This window comes from Martes martes (assembly GCF_963455335.1).
Source record: "Martes martes genome assembly, chromosome: 15".
NCBI classification, from domain to species: Eukaryota; Metazoa; Chordata; class Mammalia; order Carnivora; family Mustelidae; genus Martes; species Martes martes.
Window position 1 is genome coordinate 24,801,022 of NC_137903.1, and position 26,715 is coordinate 24,827,736.

At 48.1% G+C, this 26,715-nt stretch overlaps 1 protein-coding gene across 1 annotated transcript; it reads left to right on the top strand.

Moving 5' to 3' along the window:
• Window positions 1-5,527: 5,527 nt before the first annotated feature.
• On the top strand, window positions 5,528-26,378 carry PM20D1 (peptidase M20 domain containing 1). The gene is made up of 13 exons (XM_080824181.1): window positions 5,528-5,787; window positions 8,871-8,957; window positions 10,375-10,607; window positions 11,014-11,100; window positions 12,177-12,310; window positions 12,651-12,770; window positions 13,339-13,414; window positions 13,783-13,844; window positions 14,096-14,174; window positions 16,272-16,343; window positions 21,387-21,555; window positions 24,384-24,483; window positions 25,654-26,378. Exons 1-13 carry the CDS (start codon window positions 5,619-5,621, stop codon window positions 25,775-25,777), a joined length of 1,512 nt encoding a protein of 503 aa, XP_080680307.1. The 5' UTR covers window positions 5,528-5,618; the 3' UTR covers window positions 25,778-26,378.
• Window positions 26,379-26,715: the final 337 nt, after the last annotated feature.

Below are 26,715 nucleotides of genomic sequence, written 5' to 3' on the forward strand. Positions count from 1 at the left end.
TTAGAAAGAAGGGGAATGGATGATGGGGTCAGCTGGAAATCTCTACCATTTTGTCTGAGATTTCCAAGGCTATTATAACACTTGATATTGAATCCAAAAGAAGACATTATTAGAAAGAAAAACTACAGGCCAAAATCAAATTCAAATCCTTAAGGAAAAATCCAGCAGTGGGTTTATCTAAGTAATGGTTTTTCCCAGGGTGGTTTACATTTTTTAAATTTATTAATGTGATTCACTACATTAACAGACTGAGGGAGAAAAGCATTTTGCTTGATATGGAAACACATTTTAAAGCTATAATAATTAAGTTAGTCATATTAGCATAGAAATAAACAAAGAAACCAAGGCAAAAAAAAAAAAAAAGGCCCAATAACAGGCCCTTTCACATATGAAAACATAGTAAAATGTCAGAGCTGGCTCTGCCAATCTCTGAGGACAGGGTAGCCTATTTAAGGAACGGGGTTGGGAAAATTGGTTATCTCATTGGAAAAAAAAATAAAATTGGACTGTGATCTTATACCACTTACAAAAAGTCAATTCCAGATGGATTAAGAACTTCACTCAAAAAGTTTAAACCTTTTAAGAGATAACATATTGAAATATATTTATGACCTTGAACTAGAGACTTACTAAATAATAAACAAAAAGTACCAATGATTTTTTTAAGTGATAAGTTCACCAACATGAAAATTAAGACTTTAGGTTCATTGAAGACCATAATGTGAAAATACATGACACAAATGGTTAGAAATATTGCAACATAAGCATAACTGACAAAATATTAGTATTTAATATATGGAAACTCCTGGGTGCCTGGGTGGCTCAGTGGGTTAAGCCTCTGCCTTTGGCTCAGGTCATGATCTCAGGGTCCTGCGATTGAGGCCCGCATCCGGCTCTTTGCTCAGCGGGGAGCCTGCTTCCCCCTCTCTCTCTCTGCCTACTTGTGATCTCTCTCACTCTGTCAGATAAATAAAATAAATAAATATATGTATAGAAACTCCTAAGAGCCAGTAAGACAAACAACTCAAAATAAAAATGGGCAAAAGACAGAGATAGTGATTTTACTGAGACACAAGAATACCCAGTAAGCAAATGAGAAGATGCCTAAAGTCCTTACTAAATTGGAAATACAAATCAATACCACGACGAGATATCCTTTTTCCGGCCACTAGAAGGGGAAAATTAAGACGTCTGAAATTCCAAGCGCTCGTCAGAATACGCAGAACATGAAGCAACAGGACCTCATACACTCAGCACAGCTTACTGGGGCAGTGAACTAGTTCAACGGCTTTGGAAAATACTTTGGCATTATCCTATAAAGCTGAACATTCGCATATAATACAACCCAACATTCCCACTCCTAGATAGAGACCTCCGAGAATCTCTTTCCCCTGTGGCTCAGGGCACACGAACGATCGGTGTTGATGTTATTTGCAGAATGCAGTAGCCTGCACAGGGAATGCTGACAGCCTGCGGCGGGACAGAACGGTAGGGACAAACCCCACAAACTCCTGGTGGGGTGAAAAACGCAAAGACTGTAAAAAGCATGCTGTCACTTCTATAAAAGCAAGCGAAACCAAACTCTCTCTCTTTCTCTTTTTCTCCTAACCCTATACAGGGTGGAATGATTGAAAGCACACTCAGACACACCCCATTGCAGGGAGTGGTCACCTAGAGCAGGGAATGGAAGAAGCGAGGCACTAGGATACACACACGCTTTTACCATTATTGATTTTGGGGTCATGTTATTTGCTTTACACCTTCATTGTATATATAGAGCATCAAATGTTACATAGTAAGAGAATTTAAAGGCTATTTAAATTCAGGGAAACGTTTTTAATATAAGCTAAAGGAAAGAAGCAAAATATAGGACTTTGTATATGGTATGTATCTGTTTGTTTGTTTTTTTTAAACAGACCCACATTGGAAGCCCCTAAATTGAAGAGATTTGGGGCAGTATCTATGTAGTTAGTTGAATGTTATGAGTGTAAAGCGAGCATGGGGGTTGGAAACATACAAGGAAAAAAGGAGTTTTTAAAGTCACTTGTGATCTACTGTAAAGAGATTATGTTAAACCAAATAAATATATCACTCTCCCTCTTTGTCCTCTGAAATGACTGCAGTGGACGTCCTTATTTAGTAACCCCCCCCAGCCCCCCCACCCCACCCAGTTTAATTGACCCCTCCCTTGGGTGGTCTTTCTATTTAAATCAGGGAAACAGAGCTAGATCTCCCAAATGCACTTGGATCTTGTGTTTGAGAAAAATCAACAACCCAGTCCAGATGCAAGTCGCATGAAAGTGTCCCCAAAACACAGCTATGTGTCCTTTTCGTCTTCCCCATCTTGCTCCGTGTGTACCAAACCTGAATGGATTTCTGCCGCCTAACGTCCTCCTGATGCATTACTTCAAATCTCTACTTTGTCTCTATGTATGCCTTATTGACACCCGAGGGACACATATTTTATTGGGAAACGGCAGGTGTTAGGCCTTGAGAGGTTTGCAACTGTTCTTTTGGTGTATGTCACCACGTCATCGACTCCTTTAGGGCATGCTTTGAGCACCATACGCAGGGTCTTGCCTGTTGTACCGTTATTTACACAGAGTAAATTATTTTTTCCAAGTATGCTATATGTCTGAAGTTTTGAAGTTTTTAATAAAAAGCATGCCAGTATGAATATTAGCAGTTAATTTGAGTAACATTGGACCTTTTTTTTTTGGTAACGATTTATTTCTTCATTCCAGAACGAGAGAGAGAGAGAGAGGAGCACAATATCCGGCTGATCCCAGGAGCACAACCCCCGGCTGATTCCAGGACCCAAGATCCTGACCTGACCTGAAACCAAGAGGTGGATTCTTAACTGACTGAGCCACCCAGGCACCCCAGTAACACTGGACTTTTCTTAAAGTTCATTAAGAGTCTTGAAATAGAGGCATGTTCACTAGTGAAAGAATAGAGGGGTTGAGGGTCCAGATCAAATCGTCAAAAGTCAAATGTCAAGACAATGAAGAACCATCAGCTGCCCTGGCCTGGTTCAAGAACAGAGGGGATTTGGGGAGTGAGACCACACCACTCTCATCCCCAGGTGCCATCCTTCTCTGAGCTTGTCTTTCTATCCCTACTCCTCTGGCCTGTTATCAGTGTTGTTTACGTATACTATACAGAGGAAAATGGGTGTAAGGCTCCTCTGCTTTGCCTAATGAAATTTGCTGGCAGCTTTAGCCACGTTCCTTGTGGGGTGATTTTCTTTGTGCTCAGAGTGACTTGATTCGGAGTCCTTAAGTTGTTTTGTATGGAGCAGCCCTTTATCTGTATTTTAGCAGAACTGTTCCTCTCTATCCTTTATCACTTTTCCTTACTTTTGGTTCCTTTTTAAAGTATGCATTGAGTTGTGTGTGTGTGTGTGTGTGTGTGTGTGTGTGTGTGCTCAGTGGGTTAAGCCTCTGCCTTCGGCTCCGGTCGTGATCTCAGGGTCCTGGAGTCCCGCATAGGGCTCTCTGCTCAGCAGGGAGCCTGCTTCCCTCTCTCTCTCTCTCTCTCTGCCTACCTCTCTGCCTACTTGTGATCTCTCCCTGTCAAATAAATAAATAAAATAAATCTTTAAATAAATAAATAAATAAATAAAGAAGACATACACCTTATATGTGAGTGTTTGAGGGCATAAAAAAAGTTGAATAACACATCAAAATATTATGAGTGAGTATCTCTGGATAATGATTTTTTATTTTTCATATAAAAGGCAAAAGTTTAAAACTGTAAAAGATGACACATCAAAATATATGTACGACATAGAGAAAGAATTATTAAGCAAGAAAACAAAAAGGACTAACCGTGTAAGAAGCACGATTTGTTTTCTTTATATTTCCTTGTATTCTTCAAATAATTCACAAGGGCCTAAATGTATACTAATCTTAAAATCATAAAAATTTTGAAATTTGGGGGTGCCTGGGTGGCTCAGTTGGTTACGTGTCCTGGGATGGAACCCTGCGTCCAGCTCTGCATTCAGCAGGAAGCCTGCTTTTCCCCTCTACCTCGGTGATCTCTCTCTCAAATAAATAAATAAAAATCTTATTAAAAATGTTTTTGAGGGGCGCCTGGGTGGCTCAGTGGGTTGAAGCCTCTGCCTTCAGCTCGGGTCATGATCCCACGGTCGTTGGATCGAGCCCCGCATCGGGCTCTCTGCTCGGCATGGAGCCTGCTTCCTCCTTTCTCTGCCTGCCTCTCTGCCTACTTGTGATCTCTCTCTGTCAAATAAATAAATAAAATCTTTAAAAAAAATGTTTTTGAAGTTTGGTAGAAATTAAGACACTTTGTATAAAAATTCTGCCAATGTTCACATTTTTTAAAAAGATTTATTTATTTATTTTAAGGGGAGGGACAGAGAGAGAGGGAGAATCCCAAGCAGATACCCCAATAAGCCTAGGGCTCCATCCCACAACCCTGAATTAATGACCCAGGGCAAAACCAGGCACCCCCACTATTTATACTTTTACAAACTCACTTCAACTCTATTTTTAATATTCTAGATCTTAAGCTGGGTGGTGAATAGAGAAATGTTCATTATATTATTCTTTATACCTTTCGGTATGTGTGAAATGTTTCATAATACTGTTTTTTAGACTGCTATTGAAAAGTAAAAATATGATTGTAGTCTTTTGTTTGGAATTATTATTATTATTACTTTAAGTAGAATTCCTGAAAGGGAACAAAGCACTCCCTCCCTCAGCTTTGACAGACACCAGAAGTGTGAATTTGCAGCTTTGGGCATGAGTAGCTATGCAGACCTACTGTTGATTTTTCTTCTAGAGAATTCTAAAATATGTGACTGGTGGCAGATTAAATTGCATCAAGGGATATGAAAGGAATGTTTTTTTCTGGCTCCCATAAATCTAATTTTATTCTGTGTCCCAATTTTCTTTTTTTTTTTTTTTCCAAAATGATCCTTTACTGTGAACAGCCATTAAAATTTCAGTTTATTAAATACATCAAAATGATTAAAACACAATCTTTCTCAAAATCCTTCAGTCTTCATGTATTTGCCTAGAGCTGCAAAAATGCAGTGTTTACATTAATATCTAAAGCACTTCCAGCGAATTCCTAAACAGGGGCAAGCCCTCTGAGCTGATTCAAAGCCACGTCTATAGATAGAGGAACACTGTTTCAATTTCAGATTAAATAAAGCCAGGGCCCCCCATCCAGGGGGATGATAATCAAGTTCTAAACTTCAGAAGTGAGAAGCAGATTAAGGTCTGACACGCTTTGCTGATTTTATTTTGCGTTTCTCCCCCTTAATTGGCTTGTCATATAGCAAGGGATTTCAGAGAACCTCAAAGCAGAAGATCAAGGGTGCATCAGACCTACCGCTGACCTGGCGCCCTCACCTCTGCCCCACTTCTGCCTGCCCCAGACCGGGAAACCACCACTCCCGAAAGGCCCTGCGCACCTGGGCGGAGCCGTCCCGCCGATTGGTTGTTCCTCAGCCCCCGGGAAAGCGACGATTGGTCAGGTCTGGGGATAGGGTGGGGCTAAGGCAATTGCTGGAATTGGAGCGGTGACAGGACGACAATCTCCCGCTTGGTAGTTGAGGTGCAAACTCCAGTTGCAGACCAGGGGGAAGCATGGTTCTGCGGTGTAAATGCGTGCTGGCTCTGGCGGCTCTGCTGCTGCTAGGTACCTCCACGGTCTCCAGATCGCAGGGCCTGAAGGACCAGAAGCATCAGAGGGCGCCGCAAATCCCTTCTCAGTTCAGCCCAGGCGAGCGCTTCGCGATGAAGGAAGCGCTGAAAGGTGAGCCTGGTCCCCTGCAGCCAGCTTCGCCCAGATACAGGTCCCTCTCTCCTGGGGCCAACCCGTGCCGCCCCAGGCCCTCCGCAGAGGGTCCATTACTAGAACTGGAGCGTCACCACACTCCCCAGACCGGCACTAGCCCGAGTCCCAGCACCTCGTGCCGGGGCTTGGGGACGCCACTCTTGCCCCAGACCTGGCTTCTAGGGGACTCTGGTGTTCCCTGCTTTGTCCGGAATCTTCCCCAGCTTCCACCATCGCCCCTGCTGCCCTGCCCATCACCCAGACTACCCCCTGCTTTTCTTCAGTATTGCAATAGCTTTTCTTCGTACTTTTTTTTTTAAGATTTTATTTATTTATTTGACAGAGATCACAAGTAGGCAGAGAGCCAGGCAGAGAGAGAGGGGGAAGCAGGCTCCCCGCTGAGCAGAGAGCCCCATGCGGGGCTTGATCCCAGGACCCTGAGATCATGACCCAAGCTGAAGGCAGAGGCTTAAGCCACTGAGCCGCCCAGGCGCCCCTTTCTTCGTACTTTTAACCTTAGAAAGTTTTCACTTCTGTGAAATCTCTGTGATTTAAAACTAAATTATCTTAAGCTTATCTACAGTGGAGGGAAATTGAAGCTTAGGTCAATTAAATGACCTTCCCCAGAGACTCCAGGGCAAGGAGCGAGCAGGGTGTGATAACATGTCTAGCTTGTAGGATCCATCCAGCTCGGAAGGACTCCGAAAGCCTGGAGTGTGAGATGTTCCAGATTTCCTCTCCAAATTAACAGACATCTCTCCCCTAGACCTCAAACCAAGGTTAAAAACTCATTTGCCTTCTCAGTCTGCATTTTCCAGGAGAAAAGAGGAAAGGTTCTGTGGAGGTCTAGATCCTAGGGGATAATGAAACCCTCACCACTGGGCTTAGCTCCAGTCTTTTCCCTTTCATTAAATAATGAATTAAAAGAAACTGCCTACATAAACATGTGCAGGCAGATGCAGGGACCCAGTGCTAACCCCCATGATTGAAGATAAATTGTCCATGTGCCTGAACGGTTGGTCTGGAGGCAGAGCAGCACAAACAGTGAGTTCTCTGAAAGCCGGAGGGCAACTGCTCACTCCAGACTCTTTTTCACCTAGAAGAAAGCAAAAGCTTCCTTATTTAAAGAACCCAAAGTAGGGACCTTACAACCACGTGGCTATATGGCCTACATCTCCTTATGTGGGATATGTGGTGGGCTGTGATACAGGGTGGATCCTTAGCAAAACTGACAGAGGGAAGCATATCTTTCGGAGGCCCTCCCTTGATAATTGCACTGCGTGCCTGGGTGTGTTTGTTCTTCCCCCTGTGTTTTGGGATAGCTATTCAAATACCTCCTACCTTACTGCATTCCCCTCCCACAGCTGTTTCATGAAATAATGGATCAAAGTGTAAAGCCTTCAGGCCTTGAAAGGATAAACCTAGTAGCAATTTAAGACCTGACACATCTGGGTAAAGTGGATGAAATGATTAAGGGCTGAGGAGTAGAGGAGTTTCTAAATCCACACCTTCCTTTCTTTGTTGTTTTTTAAAGATTTTATTTATTTATTTGACAGAGAGATCGCAAGTAGGCAGAGAGGCAGGCAGACAGAGGGGGGAGAAGGCTCCCTGCTGAGCAGAGAGCCCGATTCGCGCGGCTCGATCCCAGGACCCTGAGATCATGACCTGAGCCGAAGGCAGAGGCTTAACCCACTGAGCCACCTAGGGGCCCCTAAATCTATACCTTCCATCATGGGCCCAGAATGCTGGCCTTGGCTGAGAGATTAGTGAGACTCTGGGTGAGCCAGTCCATGAGGAACAAATCTGCTTTCTGCACACAAAGCCTCCCTCGTGTAGGGATCCAGGATAGTGGGCTTCTCTGGTTCATTGGAGGGATGATGGTTTCAGAGGCAGAGTGAGGCTTAGAAGCAATTTGTAGCAGCTTCCCACTTAGGGTCAGGATCCACAAAATCTACTCCTGTCCACCTACCCCTACCCCATCCCCCCATCTTGGGCTTTATTTTCCTTTTTTTAAACTCTTTATTATTATTATTATAAAATTTCAGGTGTACAGCTTTGTAATTTGACATCTGTATACAATGAAAAATGATCACAAGTCTAGTTCCCATCCATCACACATGGTTGATCCCCTCTAGAACCCACTAGTCTGTTCTCTGTATTTATGTTTGTTTTAATTTGATTATTTGTTTAATTTCTTTCTTTCTCTCTTTCCTTCCTTCAGATTCCACATAGGAGTAAAATCATATGGTGTTTGTCTTTCTCGCTTAGCATAATACCCTCTAGGTCCATCTATCCTGTCACAAATGGCAAGATTTCACTTTTTGTGGCTGAATTTTATATATATATATATATGTATACACACACACACACACACACACACACACATATATATATATATATATATATATATATAGCCAATTAAAAGTTTCCTTTATTTCTGGATAGGTAATACATTCACATAGTTAAAACCCAAAATAGTGTAAGAGGTGGGGGGGTGGGGGTGTCTCAGTCCCACCCTGTCTTTGTGGCCCTGTTTCCCACCAACCACCACCATTTTCTTGCCCCCACAAATACACAGAGGTAGCTACTTGCATTAGCTTCCTTTGTATCCTGGAGATCTTCTGGGTAAATCCAAGCAACTATGAATATAGTCAGCACACCATTTTTCTTTTTAAGATTTATTTATTTGTCATGGAGAAAAGGGAGAGAGCACAAGTCGGGGAGCGGCAGGCAGAGGGAGAAACAGGCTCCTCCCCCCCGCTCGTGCACATTCTCTCTCTGTCAAGTAAATTAAAAATATATATATATTAGTCTAAAAAACCTTAAAGATCTGGGTTTGAATCCCAGTTCTGCTGCTTATTTCAGGACAGTCCTGAGTAGCTCATCTAACCCCTCTAACTTGCTTTCCCACCTTCACATTAGAGAAAATAGTGGTGCCTACCCCATAGGATTGTTCTATTCTCCACAGTAAGAATGCAAAAGAACTCTCTCTGCACAGAGAGCTATGGGAAAACCACTGGTTGTTATCATCCGTAATCTCCCATCTCTATCTGCCGCGACAGGTGCCATCCAGATTCCAACAGTGTCCTTCAGCCCCGAGAACTTGAACACAACAGCCCTGGCCCAGTTTGGAGAATACATTCAGACAGGTTAGCCACAAGCTGTGGAAAGGGGCGGGGCGGGGGGGGGGCGCAGAACGGAAGACAGTGTTTTAATAAGGTGATGAAGAAGTGTCTTTTGTTATTGACCAGAGGACAGTCAAATTGCTGTGGGCCTATTTTGAGTTTACACGCAGTGGGAAAGAATAGAAGTGCCCCAGGAGTCCAAATGCAGAGTAGAGACTAAAGCTTTGTTTGGCCTTTGAAAAACTAAAGCACGTAGCTGTTGGGTTGGAGTTTGAACTCTCCCGATCTTTGCCCTGAATATGTTACGGTCAGTAAATATGATGTAATCAACAGGTGGGACGAAGAAAGGGAATAAAAGGCACAGGGTAAGGAATATAGTCGGTCCTAGTCTAACAGCCACATATCGGGACAGATGGTAGCTACACTTGCAGTGAACACAGTACGTTGTATACCAAAAACTGAGGGGACATTTGTGTCACTATACTCAGATTAAAAAAGAAAAAAAAAGGTAGGATTAGGCATTCCTTCTTCCCGTGCAAGTTTCTAGAAACTCTACCCCAGGCTCTTCCTACACCTACCTCCATACACACACCTGCATATCTATGTATACACTCCATCCACCTGGGCCCTTCCCCGGATTCTTTACTGACTCATTTCTGAGTTTTGAGGCCATCGGCAACTTTGAGCTGCCCTATCAGCCCCTCACCCCGATGTGAGCCAAAGAAGGGATGGGTGGAGAAGAAAAAGGAGGCTTGGAACTCCCCAGTCGCCATGTGGAAAGCTCCTGGAGAGTAGTGAGGCCCTCTTCCTAGGTCAAAGGGAAAAAACAGCCCCTCCAAAGTTGTCAGAGCTGGGAGGAGTCGGCCCAGGTGTATAGTGAGTACCCCTCTCTCTAACATTGTCTGCAACCCGAGTAACCGACCCTGAGAAATCCACACCGGCACACAGGAGTGTGGCCTTGTGCTAGACAGAGCAGTCTTCTCTCCATATGATACACGCAGTAAGAATATTATTTTTCAAGTAAAAAAAAGCCTTTTTCTTTTTAATATAAAAGTCATGTTTGGTTCCAAGTAGTTTGGATATTGGGGACTGCTGTATTTAAATTTTAGCACACTCCTCGTCTTCATATACACTTGTGATAACATATTATGAGTCACACCAAACCAGATCTTCCTCTGTCAGCTGTCACCACGATAGAATCTTGATATGCCCGTTACTACATAGCAGTAGCACATTAAAGTATGAGGAAGAGGAATTTTAGAGAGTGACCAGGCACATCAGGAATCCCACTGGCTTTGTTCCCGAAGGCTTCCTACAGGAAGCTGCATGTTTTTAAAAAGGGGGGCCCCGGGCAGACATCTTCTATGAAGTGGTAGGAAATCCAAAGGAAAGTGCTAAATCTGGCTTTCTCTCTCCCTGCTTTTCATCCCTTTGTCCCCAGTCTTTCCGACCATTTTCAAAACCAGCTTTATCGAGCATGAAGTCATAGGAGAGTATAGCCACCTGCTCACTGTCCGAGGCTCAGACCCCAGCTTGCAGCCCTACCTGCTGATGGCGCACAGTGACGTGGTGCCCGCCCCCGAAGAAGGCTGGGAGGTGCCCCCATTCTCCGGCTTGGAGCGTGATGGCTTCATCCATGGCCGAGGCACACTGGACAATAAGAGCGCTTTGATGGTCTGAAATGCTTTGTTCCCTCTGCCTGGGGGCCCTAAAGAGTCCCCCAGGGTGGGCACGCTCAGCTGACTCCCAGGATGCAGGAGGTTATGGTGGAAAGAACCTTGGCTCCAGGTGACCTGGGTTCCAGCCACCGCTTGGTCACTGTCCTTTTTTGGGTCAACTGTGAAACAAGGACTGGAGTAGATGATCTCCAGGGACCCTTTCACTGCGAATTGATACATGTATGCTTTCTTCCTGCTAGGAAAGGAGCTAAGCTTCCTCACTTCCCATCCCCCAGGGCCCCTTGAATTTGTTCTCTTTAAAGAGAGTGTCTGTTGCTAGCCCCAGCAGGCCTGATGCAGGCAGCTAAATGTCACCGATGCCCTGATTCTCCCTCTTCCCTTCTGCCTCTCCCCACCCCCAGGCGATCTTGCAGGCCCTGGAGCTCCTGCTGAACAGAAACTACATCCCCCGAAGATCTTTCTTCATTGCTCTGGGCCATGATGAAGAGGTAAAGCCTCCTCACCCTGTAAACCATCTCGAGGACCTCTGCTTGGGGGGGGAGGGGGGAGGTGGTAGGGAGTTTCACTCTAGTCCAGTTTGCTCCCCAGCGGCAGCGTCTCCAGAATATGGTGTGGGGTTTTTGCCAGCTCCTCTGGGTATCTTTGTGCCAGAACGGTCTAAGGTCCTGGACCCAAGTGCAGATTCCCAGACCCTGGGCCATAGATCTGAATTTGGTTTTAAAAGGCTTTATTTTTTAGAGCAGTTTTAGATTCACAGCAAAACTGAGAAGGTATAGAGACTTCCCTTATAGCCACCCCACACATGCACAGCCTCCCCCATTGTCTGCATCCCCAGCAGAGGGTTATTTGGTACAAGTGATGAACCTACATTGATACATTTACACTGGTTTACACTGGGGTTTACTCTTGGTGTCCATTCTGTTGGCTTGGTCCAACAGTGACGTGGGTCCACCATTATAGTGTCATACAGAGTAGTGTCACTGCCCTAGAAATCCTCTCTGTGCTCCCCCTATTCATCCCTCTCTCCCTCCCCCAAGTCCTGGAAACCACAGATTTTTTTTCTTACTGTCTCCATGGTTTTGCCTTTTCCAGACCGTCCTATAGTTGGACTCATCCAGGATAGAGCCTTTTCAGATCGGCTTCTTTCATTTGGTGATAGGCATAGTGCTGAATTTTTTAACAAACTCCCTGGTAATGTCTAAGGCAAGTAGGTGTTCCATCAGTGACACCTTGAGAAACATGGGTGTGGTAGAAAGAGAACCAACAGGGAGCAAGGAATTAGTATTTTGTTCCCAGTGATGTCACCTACTTTGACCCTGGGCCAGTCACTCCATTCTGTGGGTCCCAGTCTCTTCATCTGTGAAATGAGGGTGGTTTGGCTGTCCAGTTGTGATATTCCAGGGTCTAGTGAAGCAGGATTGTCTAGGCCCCTTACCCTCTTCCCCCTCCCCAGGAAGAGACTGGGCAGGAAGGTTCTAGAGCCCCCAACTATGTTGAATGTATCTCCACTGGCTACTGGAGGTCTGGCTGCAAAGGACTGTGGCCATGGGTTCAATGTCTGCAGGTGTCAGGACAGAATGGGGCTCAGAAGATCGCAGCCTTGCTACAGGCAAGAGGTGTCAAGCTAGCCTTCATTGTGGACGAGGGTGGCTTCATCTTGGATGGTTTCATTTCCCTCCTCAAGAAGCCCTTTGCTATGTGAGTAAAGTACCCCACCTCTACTTTGCAGTCAGATGCTCTACCACCAAGCTATACCCCTACCCACCCCCACTTTGGAAGGTGTTCTCACCCCACTTCAGATGACCCCAGCCTTGTGTCTGTAAGTCATACTGAGGCAACTCCTTATTTTACTCCTCTGCTCCTGAACGCTCACCAGGTTTGGGTTCCCCCTTCCCTTTCTCCTCTAGGGTCGGTTTTTTAGGCAGCATGAAGCCAATCTCCTAGACCACCAGACCACTGCACAGGCAGACCTCTGGGCCCATGGGATAATTCAGGGTGGGAGGAAGTCAGAAAGTCCCTCTCTGATTCTCTCCCGCAGGATTGCAGTCTCAGAGAAGGGTTCAATTAACCTCAGGCTGCAAGTAAACATGAGTCCAGGCCACTCTTCAGCTCCTCCAAAGGAGACCACCATCGGCGTCCTCGCAGCCGCTGTCAGCCGGTAAGCAGCACGGGCCCCGCTCCCTTGCTACACTCAGGATGGAAGACCTGGTACTTTCCCACCATAAGTTGGAAAAGGCTAGGCTTCCTGCCCTGGAGCTGGGCTGAGAAGCCACGATGAGGGCTGTGGGGAGGACAGAGGCAACAGTACCCAGGCAGGGATTAGGCTGGGTGTTCTTAGCAAAGTGGGAAGAAGTATATTACTTTCAGTTAAAGAAGTAACTGATGACCAACGTTTAAGGCTCTGTGCCCAGGAACAGACCGTCCCTTTCCTCAGGGAACTCACAGTTAGTCACAGAGACTGAGAATTCTGCTACAGTGTGGTAGGTGGCGTGAGAGTTGGGGTACCTGCTTAGACTTGCCGGACAGGGACAGTTTCTGCTAATGGACTCGAAGTGTCCCGTTTGGGCGCTGAGGTCTCAAAACAGGTGGGTCGGTGGAGGTGACAGGTGAATGGGACACCTCCTGGCCAGACCTGTTGAAAAATCCTGTCTCCCTCCTTCTTCCCTTCAGATCGCTGACCTTTAACTGGGGTTGGGGAAGTCTTGAGAATTCCGTTTCTCTTCCAGCCTGCAGCAGACACCAATGCCGAACATGTTTGGAAGCGAGCCACTGAAAACGACACTGCAGCAACTGGCCCACGAGGTGGGAAAAGGCATCTCCCGCATTCCTGGTCGGCTGTGGAAGAGGAAGAAAGGGTGGCAGAAATGTAGCTTCCAGAGTAATAGAGGGGCCCACTCCTGACCAGCGCCGTGCACGCGCTCACCTGTTTTCAGCCAGAGGCTGAGCCAAGACACAAGGATCTGACTCTTCCCAGGGGTGTCGGTGCTCCTCTGAGACCCTAAGACTTGGCACACTCAGGCACCGTTTGGGAGCTGGTTCCCACTCGTCCTCACTCAAGGCTGAGGGCCCTCAAGGCAGATCTAAAGGAGGGAGAGACCCAGGCCTCGGGTACAGGGACCCCGTTAAGCTGACCCCTCTGAAATCCTGCTGACCTGGTTCTTCTGTTTCAGTTTCCCTTCCCTGCCAATATTATCTTGAGCAACCTGTGGCTATTTGGGCCGCTTGTAAGCAGGTAAAGTTTTATCTTTCCTTCTTTCTCATCCTCCAGCCCAAACCTACCCCCTACCCAGTCCCCTCTTCTTGGCTTAACAGGACCTGATTAATCATCCCTTCGCCACCAGAACTACAACTAATTCACACATAGGATGTCCCTCCTAGTCTTAAAGATCTCCAAGAGTCAGGAACGTGGGTGATCTTCTAACCCATTCTTTCTCCACATTGGACAGTTCTTCCTAATGTCTGACCTTAGTCCTTTTGCTTTAGGTATTTGGAGAGGAATTACATAACCAACGCGCTGGTCAGGACCACCGTGGCCCTCACCATGTTCAACGCAGGAGTCAAGGTAACATCTCCTGGATCCTCCCCTACACCTTTTCCTCACTGTCCACCCACCTCTCCAACCTTTGGCTTTGTCCCCTGCCCCTTCCTCCTCTGACTGCGGTTCGAATACTAGGAAAACCCACGGCTGAATTACACAGTGGTACCGGTTGGGTAATCTTCAAAAACAAATGTTGTAGCTGAGGGCCACAAACCTTCTGAAGTTGCTGGCCAGATTTTGTATATGTGTATTTTAGGGGGTGTCTGTGGCCCCTCTCAGGTTCCTTGGGTCTGTACCCCTTCAAAAAAAAAAAAAAAAAAAAACCTGCCATGATACTGGTTTGAAGGGAAGTTATTGGGAGTTTCTGTGAAGGATACTCATTCAGCATGTTAAATATTTACCTAGCGTTTTGGTCAGGCAGACTAAAGGTTCTAACTTTTCTTTTTTTTTTTTTTTTTAAGATTTTATTTATTTTTTTGACAGACAGAGATCACAAGTAGACAGAGAGGCAGGCAGAGAGAGAGGAAGGGAAGCAGGCTCCCCGCTGAGCAGAGAGCCCGACGCGGGGCTCGATCCCAGGACCCCGAGATCATGACCCCGAGATCATGACCCGAGCCGAATGCAGAGGCTTTAACCCACTGAGCCACCCAGGCGCCCCGGTTCTAACTTTTCTACCATCAAGGGTCTTTTGGTTATTCTTCACCATCCTTGGAAAGGTTGATCCCGCCAACAGATTTAATGCATGATTAATGTATTTTACCCTCGTGCTATTCTGAGTCAAAAGAGAGAAACTCACCTGCCACTTACAAAGTCTACAATAACATTTGTGATGTATACAACGCCTAAAGGCATATATTAGTCATTTCCTAAAACACACTAAATACTGGGTAATCTGAAAGGACCTCAATTCTAGGAGAAATTCACTCGTAGAGATAAACTTTGAGTGAATGATGACTTTGATGGATTTTTCTTTTCCAAGAACTGTTTTTCGGCAAATTGGTCTACTTCCAGTTGGGTTGGCCATGAAGGGGTGTGTCTGTTTCAAGGAACAAGCCACAGCCACCCTGGGTAGCCTGGGCCTAGGCCTTCCTGCAGTCTTGAGAAAGGTGAGACTGGCCCAGTTACTACCAGTCCCACCAGCACTGTTTTAGGGAGCGCTATAACCCTAGCTTACTGGGTGGCCTCGTGGAGCTCTGGTCCCCAATGAATGGCACTTCACTGACCTCCTAGCATCACTGACTGGAGTGTCCAGTGTATCCGCCGGACCCGAGCTGTCTTTACCAGCATGCCTAGAGTATTCCCCGAAATCGTAATACTGTGTCCTTGCGTGTGAATGCCATTTTATTCGTCCAGAATACTGTCACATTTGTTACTCCTTTTGATCTGCTCATAGCCCTCCTGGTACCATTGCCCCAATTGGCATTCGGGAAACAGAGGCACAAACAAGTTATAATTACGCAAAATCCCATGGCTAATTTGTAACAGCCCAGCTCTCCTGCCCCTACTCTAGTGATTTTTTGTACCAAAGCAGTTCAAAGAAAGATTCAGAGTTGGGGAGTCTGTTCTCTCATGGCATCTGAGGAAAAAATCCACTCACAGCCCAGTTCTCTTTCCCAGTTAGTCTTGGATTCTTCCTGGGCAGGCAGAGAACAGAGTCACATTTTGCAGTTAGACGTGGGAAAGCACCATCATCACCGCCTTTGGGGATCAGGCACAGCATGATGGGGGCCTGCAGTGGCTCGGGGCGCCCTGTCCTGAGTGACCATTAGCTGTTGCAGGGACAGCCCAGGTGCCCCGGGAAGAGAGCATGCGCGGGAGACCGCCCACGATGCTGCATGGGGGCAGGAGAGCGAGGTCTGTGTGGCCTCAGAGAAAACAGTCTTGGACTGAGCAGCTCTCTGTGACCCCCACCCCATGACCAAGAAGCATGGAGGTCTGGCCTAACACAGAGACACCTCTCTAGCTCACTTGTCAGGAGCCCTAGGAAGACAAGGGGCTGACGGAAAATGGAGCCCTGTGCCTTTATCAAATCAACTTCCTCTTTCTCTACTGGTGGTAGTTGGCCTTTCCTGGGTGGGAGGCACGTGTGGCTCAGGCCAGGGTTTGTGGTTCTCTCTCCAGGTGAACGTCATCCCCCCAGTGGCCCAGGCCGTGGTCAACTTCCGGATTGACCCTTCGCAGACCGTCCAGGAGGTGTGTGACGTCTGCTCCCAGCCACTGGTTCAGTATCGGGGATGTTTGTTGCTCAGGATCTGGGTGTAGCTGCCATCCCAGGGCTGGCCAGCCACCATTTTTCAACCAACCTTGCTTGGTTTATCCAATAGCATTTGTTCAACCTTCTCTGGAAGCTTCCAGGAAGGTGGCTAGGATAGGAGACCTCTGGGCCGGGGGGAGCTTGGAGTCTGATGAATGATAACAATAGTAGCAGACATATCCCACAGGCTTGCTTGGTACATGGCACTGTTCTAAGGTATGTGCACGCTCATTTAATGCCCAAGACCACCCTACGGTCATCCTTATTTAACAGGGAAACTGAGGCACAGATCAAAAAGGCAGGTAAGTGACATACCCAAGGTGACGCATCTAAGGGTCTAGCTCCACAACCACCACACCAGACCAGGATCAACCATATAGATCCTGGATCCAGGATCTACCATATAGAAGACATATGAGCTACCATATAAAAGACAAGTAGGACTTAGCTAGAAGCCAGGCATTCAGACTCCGGCTAAAGTAAAGTAGGGATGAAGAGGAGGACAGCCCGGGCGGAAGTGGCAGGTGGTGAAAATGGAACGTGGCGCTCAGGATGTTGTGTGCCACAGACAGAGGGACCTGTCAGAGGTCTTCAAACGGGGTTCTGATATCCTCGGATGTGCTTCCGGGGAGACGGTGCCGGTGCAATGCAGAGGAGGTGGGCATGGAGGAAGGGAAAATTGGGAAGCTGTGACAGCCTCTCAGGCAGCAGATGGAGTGGCGGTGATGGGACAGAGAAGGCTGGGTTCAGCAGAATGTCGTGTGTCATGGGTAAGGGGAGACAGGAAGGTGGGACGGCTCCGAGGGTTTTAACCTGCATTGTGGGCCAGGTGCTGATGCCTTTAACCAAGATGGAGAGTTCAGGAAGTAGAGCATATTGGGAGAGAAGTATAATGGTTGAGAAGTTTGAGAAGCTTGAGAAGCTTATAAATTATAACTCGGCAATTATAAATACCTCGGGTCTGAAGATAGAATAAACTAGAGATACAGGCTGGAGTGTTACTAACATAAATGAAACCTCTAGAGTCAATAAAAGCCCACAGGAAGGATGTATAAAATTAGAAGTAAAGAGGATTGAGGACAGAGCCTGACAGCGAGTGGCCTTCTGGAAACATCAATTTAAAAATAATTAAAATCCGTGCGTAAATGCAAGCTGTGATGAGTGCTATGACGAAGAGGGACCAGGTGCTAGTGGAGAACATAACAGGGAACCAGACCTCGAGTGGGGTCAGGCAAGGCTTCCCCGGGGAAGTGACATGTGACCTGAAAGATACAGGCTTGAGTAGCCATCGCGCAGAATGTTTGGCATCTGCAGGAAAGGCTAGCTTATTTAAACAGCAGGTTGAGCTAAAAAAAAGTTCAAAAGGCAAATCTAATCCTTCAAAAAATCATCTCAAGAGGCAGCCCAACAACTATGGAATGACTAGTACGTTCCAGAATGAAGCAGGCTTGGGGCAGGTTGTGGTCCCTGAGTCTCTGATGCAGATCCTCAAGGGTCAGCCACACTTGGACTCCTTTCTCCCTACTTTCTTCACCCTGGAGGGTTCTGTTCGCCCTCACACAGGGTGCGAGGCACACCCCTCCCTGCAGGGGGGTGGGGAATGAATTCATGGCCAGCCTGGCGTCACCCAGCATTCGGGGGAAGCTGGAACGGTGTGAGCCCTGGGCTCTGCTGCTTTTCATCGAGTGCCAACCTTTGTCCTCTCCCTAGAGGATCACGGGGCCAGGAAATCACTGAATTCCCCCCCACTGAACTTCTTTCTACCAGTTTTTTCCCAGCCTCATTCCAACTCCATGCCCTTTCCAAGGGCTGTTTTCCACCAGCTGGGGCTTTCATCTCCCCAGCTTCTGGCACTCTTCCCTCCTCTCTGGTCCCCCACCAGAGTGGCCTTCCTTCCCAGTCTATCTCGTGGAATCCCTGGAATCCCTGGGCGCATGCAACCCACCTGCCCAGTGAGGAATGGAAAGCCTCCAGCATCTGAAAGCACACAGCACCCTTTTGTTCTGGTCCCTCCCCACCCCATCCCCCCTTTGTCCGTGCATCAAGTTCGACCCTCAGACACTGCTGGTCCGAAGGCCAAGGGTGCAGGGCCTTGGGCTGGATCCAGCAGGAGCATGAACAGTTCCCAGAACCCTCGTCCTCCATCTCTAACTGGTGTCTCCCATGTTGTGGGTGTAGAGAGGTCCCCAGCACCTCTGCGTGAGGAGCAGTCCTCAGAAATGTCATCGGCTACCCTGTAGAAGGTTTGTTCTGAGTGGGCCTCAAGGAGTAAAAATAAAATCACTGGGAGCTGTTGCAGGAAGCCCCCACTTGAAGGAAAGTTGGGGAAGAATATGGCACCTTGGATGGTAATGAGCTTCTCAAGGGGTGGGTCATGGCCCCCTCTCGGTAGAGTGTGGCACAGAAGATTCCTTCCTTCCTTCATTCACTGCTTCACCAAGTGTTTGCTGAGTGGCTGCTATGAGCTGGACATTCTTCTAAGCACTTGGAAGAACGGTGTCCACGGCAGCCAAGATTCCCATCCTGATGGCACTAATGTTCCAGTGGGGAAGGGACAGCAATACACAAGTGGTCAAGTACATGACCAAGTTGGTTTTGGGTTTTTTTTTAAGATTTTATTTATTTATTTGACAGACAGAGATCACAAGTAGGCAGAGAGGCAGACGGGGGGGGAGGAAGCAGGCTCCCCGCCAGGCAGAGAGCCCGATGTGGGGCTCGATCCCAGGACCCTGGGATCATGACCTGAGCCGAAGGCAGAGGCTTTAACCCACTGAGCCACCCAGGCGCCCCCCAAGTTGGTTTTTTAAGAGGCAATTACCATAAAGAAAACCCTAGGATGTTGTGTCACAAAGTGACTGTGGGGTGGGATAGAAACAGAGTCAGTCCTCCAGGGTGACATTTACCCTGGGACGTGATGCAGAACAGAGACCTGGGGACGGCCTCCAGGCAGCAAGGGCACAGGCCTCGAATTTCAAAAGAGGTGAAATGCTGTTGATCTGGCTTTTAAGTACTGTATCCGGTGGAGGATATAAAATATATAAGATAAAAAAAGGAGAGGGGTGAGGTGCTCAGGAAGCCACATCTGAGTTCCTCCTAAGGAAGACATTCGTAACCAAGGTGCTCCAAGACGGGATGGATAACATGTGATGGTGAGCCTTCCGCCAGGGAAGCCTTCCAGTAGCGCTCACAGCCCCCTTCCCAGGTCGGTGCTGCTGTTACCCTTACGTTCACGAGGGCTTAAGGAGCTTGCCCAAGGTCACACAGCTCGAAGTGGCCCCCGTAGCACAAGTTGGGTGTCACTCCCCAGTTTGTGTGCACGCCCCTCTCCCGCTCACACTGTCTCTTCTCCATGCTCTTCATGGCTTTCCTTCAAATTCTGGCTCGGAATCCACACCACCAAGGAATCCGTCTTAACGAACCCTGTTCTCTTGCGGGCGTAGCTCTACACCACCTCAGCCCAGGTGCGGTTTGGAAGCAGTAAAGCTTCATCCTTGTGAAGTCAGAGACCAGGTTCAGATAACCCAGCTCAGCGACACGATCATCCTGGACAAGTCCATGAGCCAAGGCCCTCTCTGTTTATTGGTTCATAACTTTTCAAGTTCTGGTATCCAGCATCCCTCGCATGCCTTTTACGTTCCTGGTCCTGAAAACACAGAAATGAGGTGGCCGCTCCTCTTGCATCAGGACCTGGCCTAAGAGTTAGTGGGGAATCGGAGCTCCTGTGGCCTCTCACGGAGGTGGGGGGTCCCATCTGTGTGCCCTCTTCACTTACCAGGGGCAGGAATGTTCAAGTAATTTGGGACAGAGGTCAGCAGGCATAGTCCCAACCCACCTTAAAGGGGATGACTGGGAACCTCCCTGTTGGTTGAAGGCACATCAGGACTGTGTACTAATTCACATACTAGAGGATTTAGGACAGAAGTGCTGGCATCAAAAAAAAGCTCTGATAAGGGAGTTGTCCTCTACCACCCCCAGACTAATCCAGCAGCAGAGAGTTTGGTTTGGCTTAATGGTGGTTTCTAAACCAGAAATAGGACCCTCATTCCTTTCCAGACTCAGCTCCTAGCATGATTCTAGGGGACAGTGCCATAAAAAGGGATACTCTTGAGATAATGCCCCCCCATGCAGGTGATCCTCAGCTGGGGGACACCCCTCCTTCTAGGGCAGAGGCAGTTCAAAGCAACTGCTGATCAAATGGGATGAGACCGGTGCTGGGACTTTCCCTGAGTTGCGGGGTGGGCTGGGGCAGGGGGCCTCCCTAAGCCAGCCTCCTGGTCCATTCTCCCACGTCTCCCTGTGACCTGATCCTCAGGGTCTGGTCTACGTCCTGCCTGGGACCAGGACTTGTGCTGGATTCAGCTCTAGTTGCTTTAGACTGAATTTTCTAGGAGCTTCCTCAGGTTCCTTCCTGAGGAAAGGAGGCAGAGAGAAAACTTGAATACCAGTCCCCCAACTCCTGACTTTTTGTCTGTGTTGAGCTCATCTTCCTGACTCCAGTGCAGTTGGTTACAAACAGGAAGCAGGGATGCCCAGAGAGGAGGAAGAAAAGTGTGTGACCCTTTCCTCAACTGTCTCAGATTCCCAGGTTGAAGTGAGGTCATCGCATCTGTCACCCTGCCTCAAGATGGTCATGTTCCCCTTTCTGCTGTGTCTTCTGCATTCCACCCGGCCCATGACTCAGCCCAACAGGAAGGACATATGATTTCCTAATTTCTAATCCCCTGCCTGCCTTGGGGCTGTGAGGCAAACCCCCTGAACATTTAACCTCAGTCCACCATGCTGGAGATTGCTTGCCAGGAAGACCCAACTCTTCCATCTCCTATAGCCAGTGTGCTAAAATTGACGCCCCAGTGCAGAAATGGGCTCCCCCCGTGCGCTCCAGGGCTCTGCCTTACTGCAGAGAGATCAGAGCTACTGCAGTTCATGTGGTACTTGGAGAGCAGCTAGTACGAACTCAGACTCCCTCTCCTTGCTCCCTCAAGGTTCTAGACCTCGTCAAGGACATTGTGGCCGACGACCGGGTCCAGTTCCACGTGTTGACTGCCTTTGACCCCCTTCCCATCAGCCCCTCTGATTCTCAGGCCTTGGGCTACCAGCTGCTCCGCCAGACCATACAGTCCATCTTCCCGGAAGTCAGCACTGTTGTCCCAGGTAATGACTTCATCAGCTGTGGCTGGAGGGAGGTGGGGGCTGGAAGCATTTTCCTCTCTAATGTCTCCTGCCCTACCTCCACCCCAGCTGTTCAGCCTGGAAACATCTGGCTGCCTCCCCTCGTGATGAGATTGGAACTGTATTTTCCCCTCGGAGTGGAAGTCAGAAAGCAAACAGGAAAAGAGCAGAAACAATAAATTAGGTCAGTCATGCCTGGGTCCTAGCTTAGCCTAGTCCAGCCTCTCTGGCATGGAGGACAGGATCAGCCCAGCCCAGAACCCACCGCCCCCCACGCACACACATACACACACTTCTCTGGAGGAGCCACAAAAGGGGCCAAGTTTCTCTGCGGCTGGTTCTGGCCCATCCTAGGATAACAGCTCAGCATCAGAGCTCAGAAATGCCTCCCTGCCTATACCATTGGCAGGAACCCCCTCCTGCTCTTCCAGCCCAGACCAGTCCCAGCAGCAGTGCCTCTGTGCCCCTTCCCAGTTGTCCAACCTGCCTTCCAAACCGAGGCTGGGGAGACAGTGGCTCCCCAGTTTGAATGGAAGAGGATTCCCTAGGGAACTCATTAAAGTGGGTCCAGGTAATCTGGACCCACTCCCAAAGACTCAGGCTAACCAGATCTGGGCAGGACCCTGGAATCCACCTTTTTAACAAATCCCCTCAGGGCATTCTGGGACCAGGTGATGGCTGCCCACAGTTAGAGGATCTCTGGTCCATGACGTGGGGAGGGGATGCTCTAATGCTAAGACCAGGTTTTTCAAAATCTAGGTTTAATCATGGATTCCCTCGTTTGCTTTTTTTTTTCCTTAAGATTTTGTTAATTTATTTGAGAGAGAGAGAGTGAGAGCAAAAGCAAGTGGTGGAGGGAGGGAGAGGGACAAGCAGACTCTGTACTGAGCTCAGAGCCTGACGTGGGGCTCGATCCCAGGACCCTGAGATCATGACCTGAGTCAAAAGTAAGAATCAAGAATTTGACACTTGGGGCACCTGGGTGGCTTAGTGAGTTAAAGCTTCTGCCTTTGGCTCAGGTTATGATCCTGGGGTCCTGGGATCGAGCCCCACATCGGGCTCTCGGCTCAGTGGGGAGCCTGCTTCCCCCTCCCCCTCTTTCTGCCTCTCTGCCTACTTGTGATTTCTCTCTGTGTCAAATAAATAAATAAAATCTTTAAAAAAAAAAAAAAAAAGAGTCGGACACTTAACAACTGAGCCACTCAGATGCCCTGAGTCCCTCATTTTCGAAGCGCACACTTCAGACCTGCCTCTGTGCTGGGCACGGGCCCCTTAAGGGGCACATGGTGAAGTTCTATATCCTCAGGTGTGAAAAGGGCAGCCTTGGTTTTTAATCATCTTAAATCTGGCTCTAGGGCGCCTGGGTGGCTCAGTGGGTTAAAGCCTCTGGCTTCAGCTCAGGTCATGATCCCTGGGATCATGTCTCACATCGGGCTCTCTGCTCAGCCGCGAGCCTGCTTCCCTTCCTCTCTCTCTGCCTGCCTCTCTGCCTACCTGTGATCTCTGTCAAATTAAATAAAATCTTTAAAAAAAAAAAAAATCTGGCTCTAAGCCCCACTACTCTGGCAGTTCAACTGCAGGAACTGTTAGGGTCTTGGGGCACCCCTACCACCACCCTCGTTTTGAATCCAGTCCTCGAGGTCTTAGGAAGCAACATGGTGTGGGAGTCCCTGGGCCAGTGGTCATTGGTCCTGGGCAGTTACCTTAAACATCCATGGCCTAGCTAGAAAGTCACTTCAGGTTGGACATTTCCATTGATTTCCTGGCCTGTTCGGGGAGTGGGATCTTTGACTCTGGAACTAAGACCCCACCTCCCTGAGCATACCAGACAGCCATCCCTTCTGTGGTTGGCCACCTCTTCCAACTCCTTCCACAGAGCAAGGCCTGGGTCTCCACTATCCTGGCCCTCTTAGTCCCAGTTCTTCTTTCTTGGCCCTCAAAGGCTCCCTGAACTATCGTCTCCCTTCTGATGCACCATAATCCCATTAAAGGTTAGGCCTTTACAGAATAAAGATAGGCAGACATCAACTGGTAAAAGTCCCCAAAGCAAGGAGTTTGAAGGGCCTAGTTACCCATTGGAAACTGGGAGTGGAAAATGGAACAAAACACAATTAACATCTCAGATCATCCCACCATTCTTTAATTGGTGCTTCGGGTTGCGGGGGGTGTCTTTTCTCAGAGACCACTCCCAGTGGGGACAGGTCCCAGCCCTAGCTGGAGTGTGGGGTGAGCTGCCACTATCTTCAGGAGATGAACACACTGGAGACTGTCCTGGGACTTTCCTAACCTGAAGTTTGACTCTTGGAAGACAAAGTCATCCTTCAGAGGATGAAAATAACAGGAAATTATGTTCTGCTTCAAGAGGACTGCACTTTAGAGCAGGAAAGCTCTCTGGAGGGTGTTTATTTTGGAGCTAGGGCGGTATAAAGAGAGCTGAGGCAATAAAGAACGGATGCCTAGGTTTCTGGAGAGCTCCATTTCTGAAGTAGCCCAGTTAAGGGTATAAAATGAAGGTATTGGCCTTCCTGGTCAGCGTGGAGAGAGGACACTTCGGTCTGGATCATTCAAGGGATAGCTCACTCGTGTATTGGGGACGAGAGTCCATGCTTCTGGCTGAAAGAGTGTTTTAGTAAGGTTTTGAGAATGGGTAGCCTTAAGGACAAAAATTCACAGCTGCAGGCTCCCTGGAGGGCCCTGGTGACGTTCTTATTGACCCAGATGTCCTAACTTCCCAGTCAGCCCACCTCCCCCATCTACCGTGGCTTGGCGGCTCCCATAAAGCTCCATTCTTCTTGATTTTCTCCATCTAGGCATTTGTATTGGCAACACAGACAGCAGACACTATGCAAACCTTACCACTGGCATCTACCGGTTCAACGCTTTCTACGTGACTCCTCAGAGCTTCCGTAGGTGAGTGAGGGAGATGCTTTGGACGGCAAAGGCCAAAGAGGAGATACATCTGGCCCACCCCCACCGCATTCTCCTGCATAGAATGGGGGAAAGCCAGGGTTTGCACAAACTAAAATGAAGACATTATTGAGCCCAACTGGCCAACTTTCCTCATTGTCAGAGTCTTGCCACTCCCCAGAATGTATGGGAATTGACCACTATTTTTCTGGGATGGAGATAATCAGGTGATCGGAAAAGACCTGGTAGAAGTAGAACCCTTAGGTCTGATTCTGCCCCCGCTTTCTTCCTCCCTTTGGAGGAGTACTTACCCTCTGGACTTCATTTTCTCCCCAAAAAGGGAGACTCCAGACTTCTCAATGACCACTCAGTGAAATCAGACCTGTATGTGGTCAAAGATGGATACATGCTTTGAATTCTCAGGAGAAAACACACTATAGGAATCTAAGACATGATCACCAATTTTAACTACTGTGTGTGAATTACTACTTTGTGGGTGGGTTCTTCAGCAAATTTTTAGTCCTGGGTGGGGGGTCGTTGAATTCCATTTACCTTTCTGTTCCTTATCATACCCAGTTTGATTTCCCCACCATAAGTCAGAGGCCAATAGAATGAAGACATTTGAATATGAGCGTAAGAACAGCTTTGTGGGTTTTGTTTGTTAACTGGGAGAGAAGGTTGCTACTCTCTATTACATTATCTTTGAGGTTACGTGTGTGGTTTGGTTGTGTGTTGCGCTGTGTGGAGGCAGGTCATGAGCACGAGATCTGATGGGTAGTTCCCAGGTGAAGTGGAGGCCCCACAGGGACCCTGGGCAGTCACCCTCCCTCTCCTTTTTGAGAGGGAGTAATGTGGGGGCCAGGAGACTCTGGCCTAAGAGAAAGAGAATTCAGAAAATAATTTCCCCTCAGAGGAGAAATTATCACATAGATTCCCAACCAGGAAACGAGTCTGAACTCCCTGGGATTTTGTTTTTATTATATTCCCCATACCGTTCTCTGCCATGGGGCTGGACCCTGGAGAGATGATCTTGTGTCTCCTGAAACCTCACTTCTTACCCCTGGAGGGTCAAAGGCTGGTGGCTTCAGGGGACGTGGATTGGGGTGGGGGTGCTCTGTAATACGCACTACAGCATTTGGCTCTCTCCTCTCTTCCCCAAACTTTCTCACTCAGCATCCACGGAATCAATGAGAAAATCTCAGTCCAGGCCTATGAGACCCAGGTGAAATTCCTCTTTGAGTTTATCCAGAATGCTGACGCAGACCAGGAGCCAGCACCCCACCAGCACGAACTGTGAGGTCGAGGAGCCAGCTGGATTTGGGGTGCCTGACCTCAGCCGTTACTAACCCAAGGTGGAAGCTAATGTTGATGAAACTTTGAGTCAAAACCACTTGGTGATCCATCACCCACCTGCCTTACTCACTCCAGAGTCACCAAAGAAAAAGGCCAAGGGGTAGGGGTGGGCAGGCAGGAGCCTGGCTTCTTCCTTCCTCCAGACATCCGCATCCCTCGGCTAAACCAGCATTTACTGCCTTCATTCCCTGATCTTACAAGTTACCAGGCTTGCTGGTCTCATGCTGGTTATTTAACTGCTCCTTGTTAAGGCCTGACTCGACAAATGCAGATTTGGAAAACCTCAGCCAGGTTTTATCTTCTAGAATTGTTTAATTTAGGGCACACTCTCCAGGCTGTCTTCTCCATCACCGATACATTTCTCTGTGCTGTAACTGCCTTTCTCGTCCTCCCCCTTCCCTTGGATTTTTCAGCTCGCCCTTCCTCTCTCCTCTCCTGCCCCTACATCCTTCCAGTTGATGCTACTTCTGGAGCAGAACTTAGTCAAACTGTAAGACCACTGTAATTACCACAACAACTGGTCAAATAAAGTGAGCAATGCAGCATCGAGCGGTCACTGAGAGGTGGAACTGAGGCAGGGGGCTTTGCAGGAACCCCAGAACTTCTTGGTTCTGGAGGCTGAAGGCTAGAGAAGAAAGCCTCTGTCCTTGGGATCCTCCCAAGGACTTCATGGGCTTTGCTCCCTCCCCTGTCCTGTTCTGCCACCTGCTGCTGCTCTCCCACCCCGAGAGGCACTAATCTGTGGAAACATTTTGCTGGCACATCCTATGGGCTGAGCTCCCAAGAGAAGGGCACTCCCGATCCCGCCTTGCAGTGGGGCCCGGGACCAGCAGGGCTCTGGCCCTGGCATCAGGTCCTGGTTCTGACCTCTCAGAGGGAAGT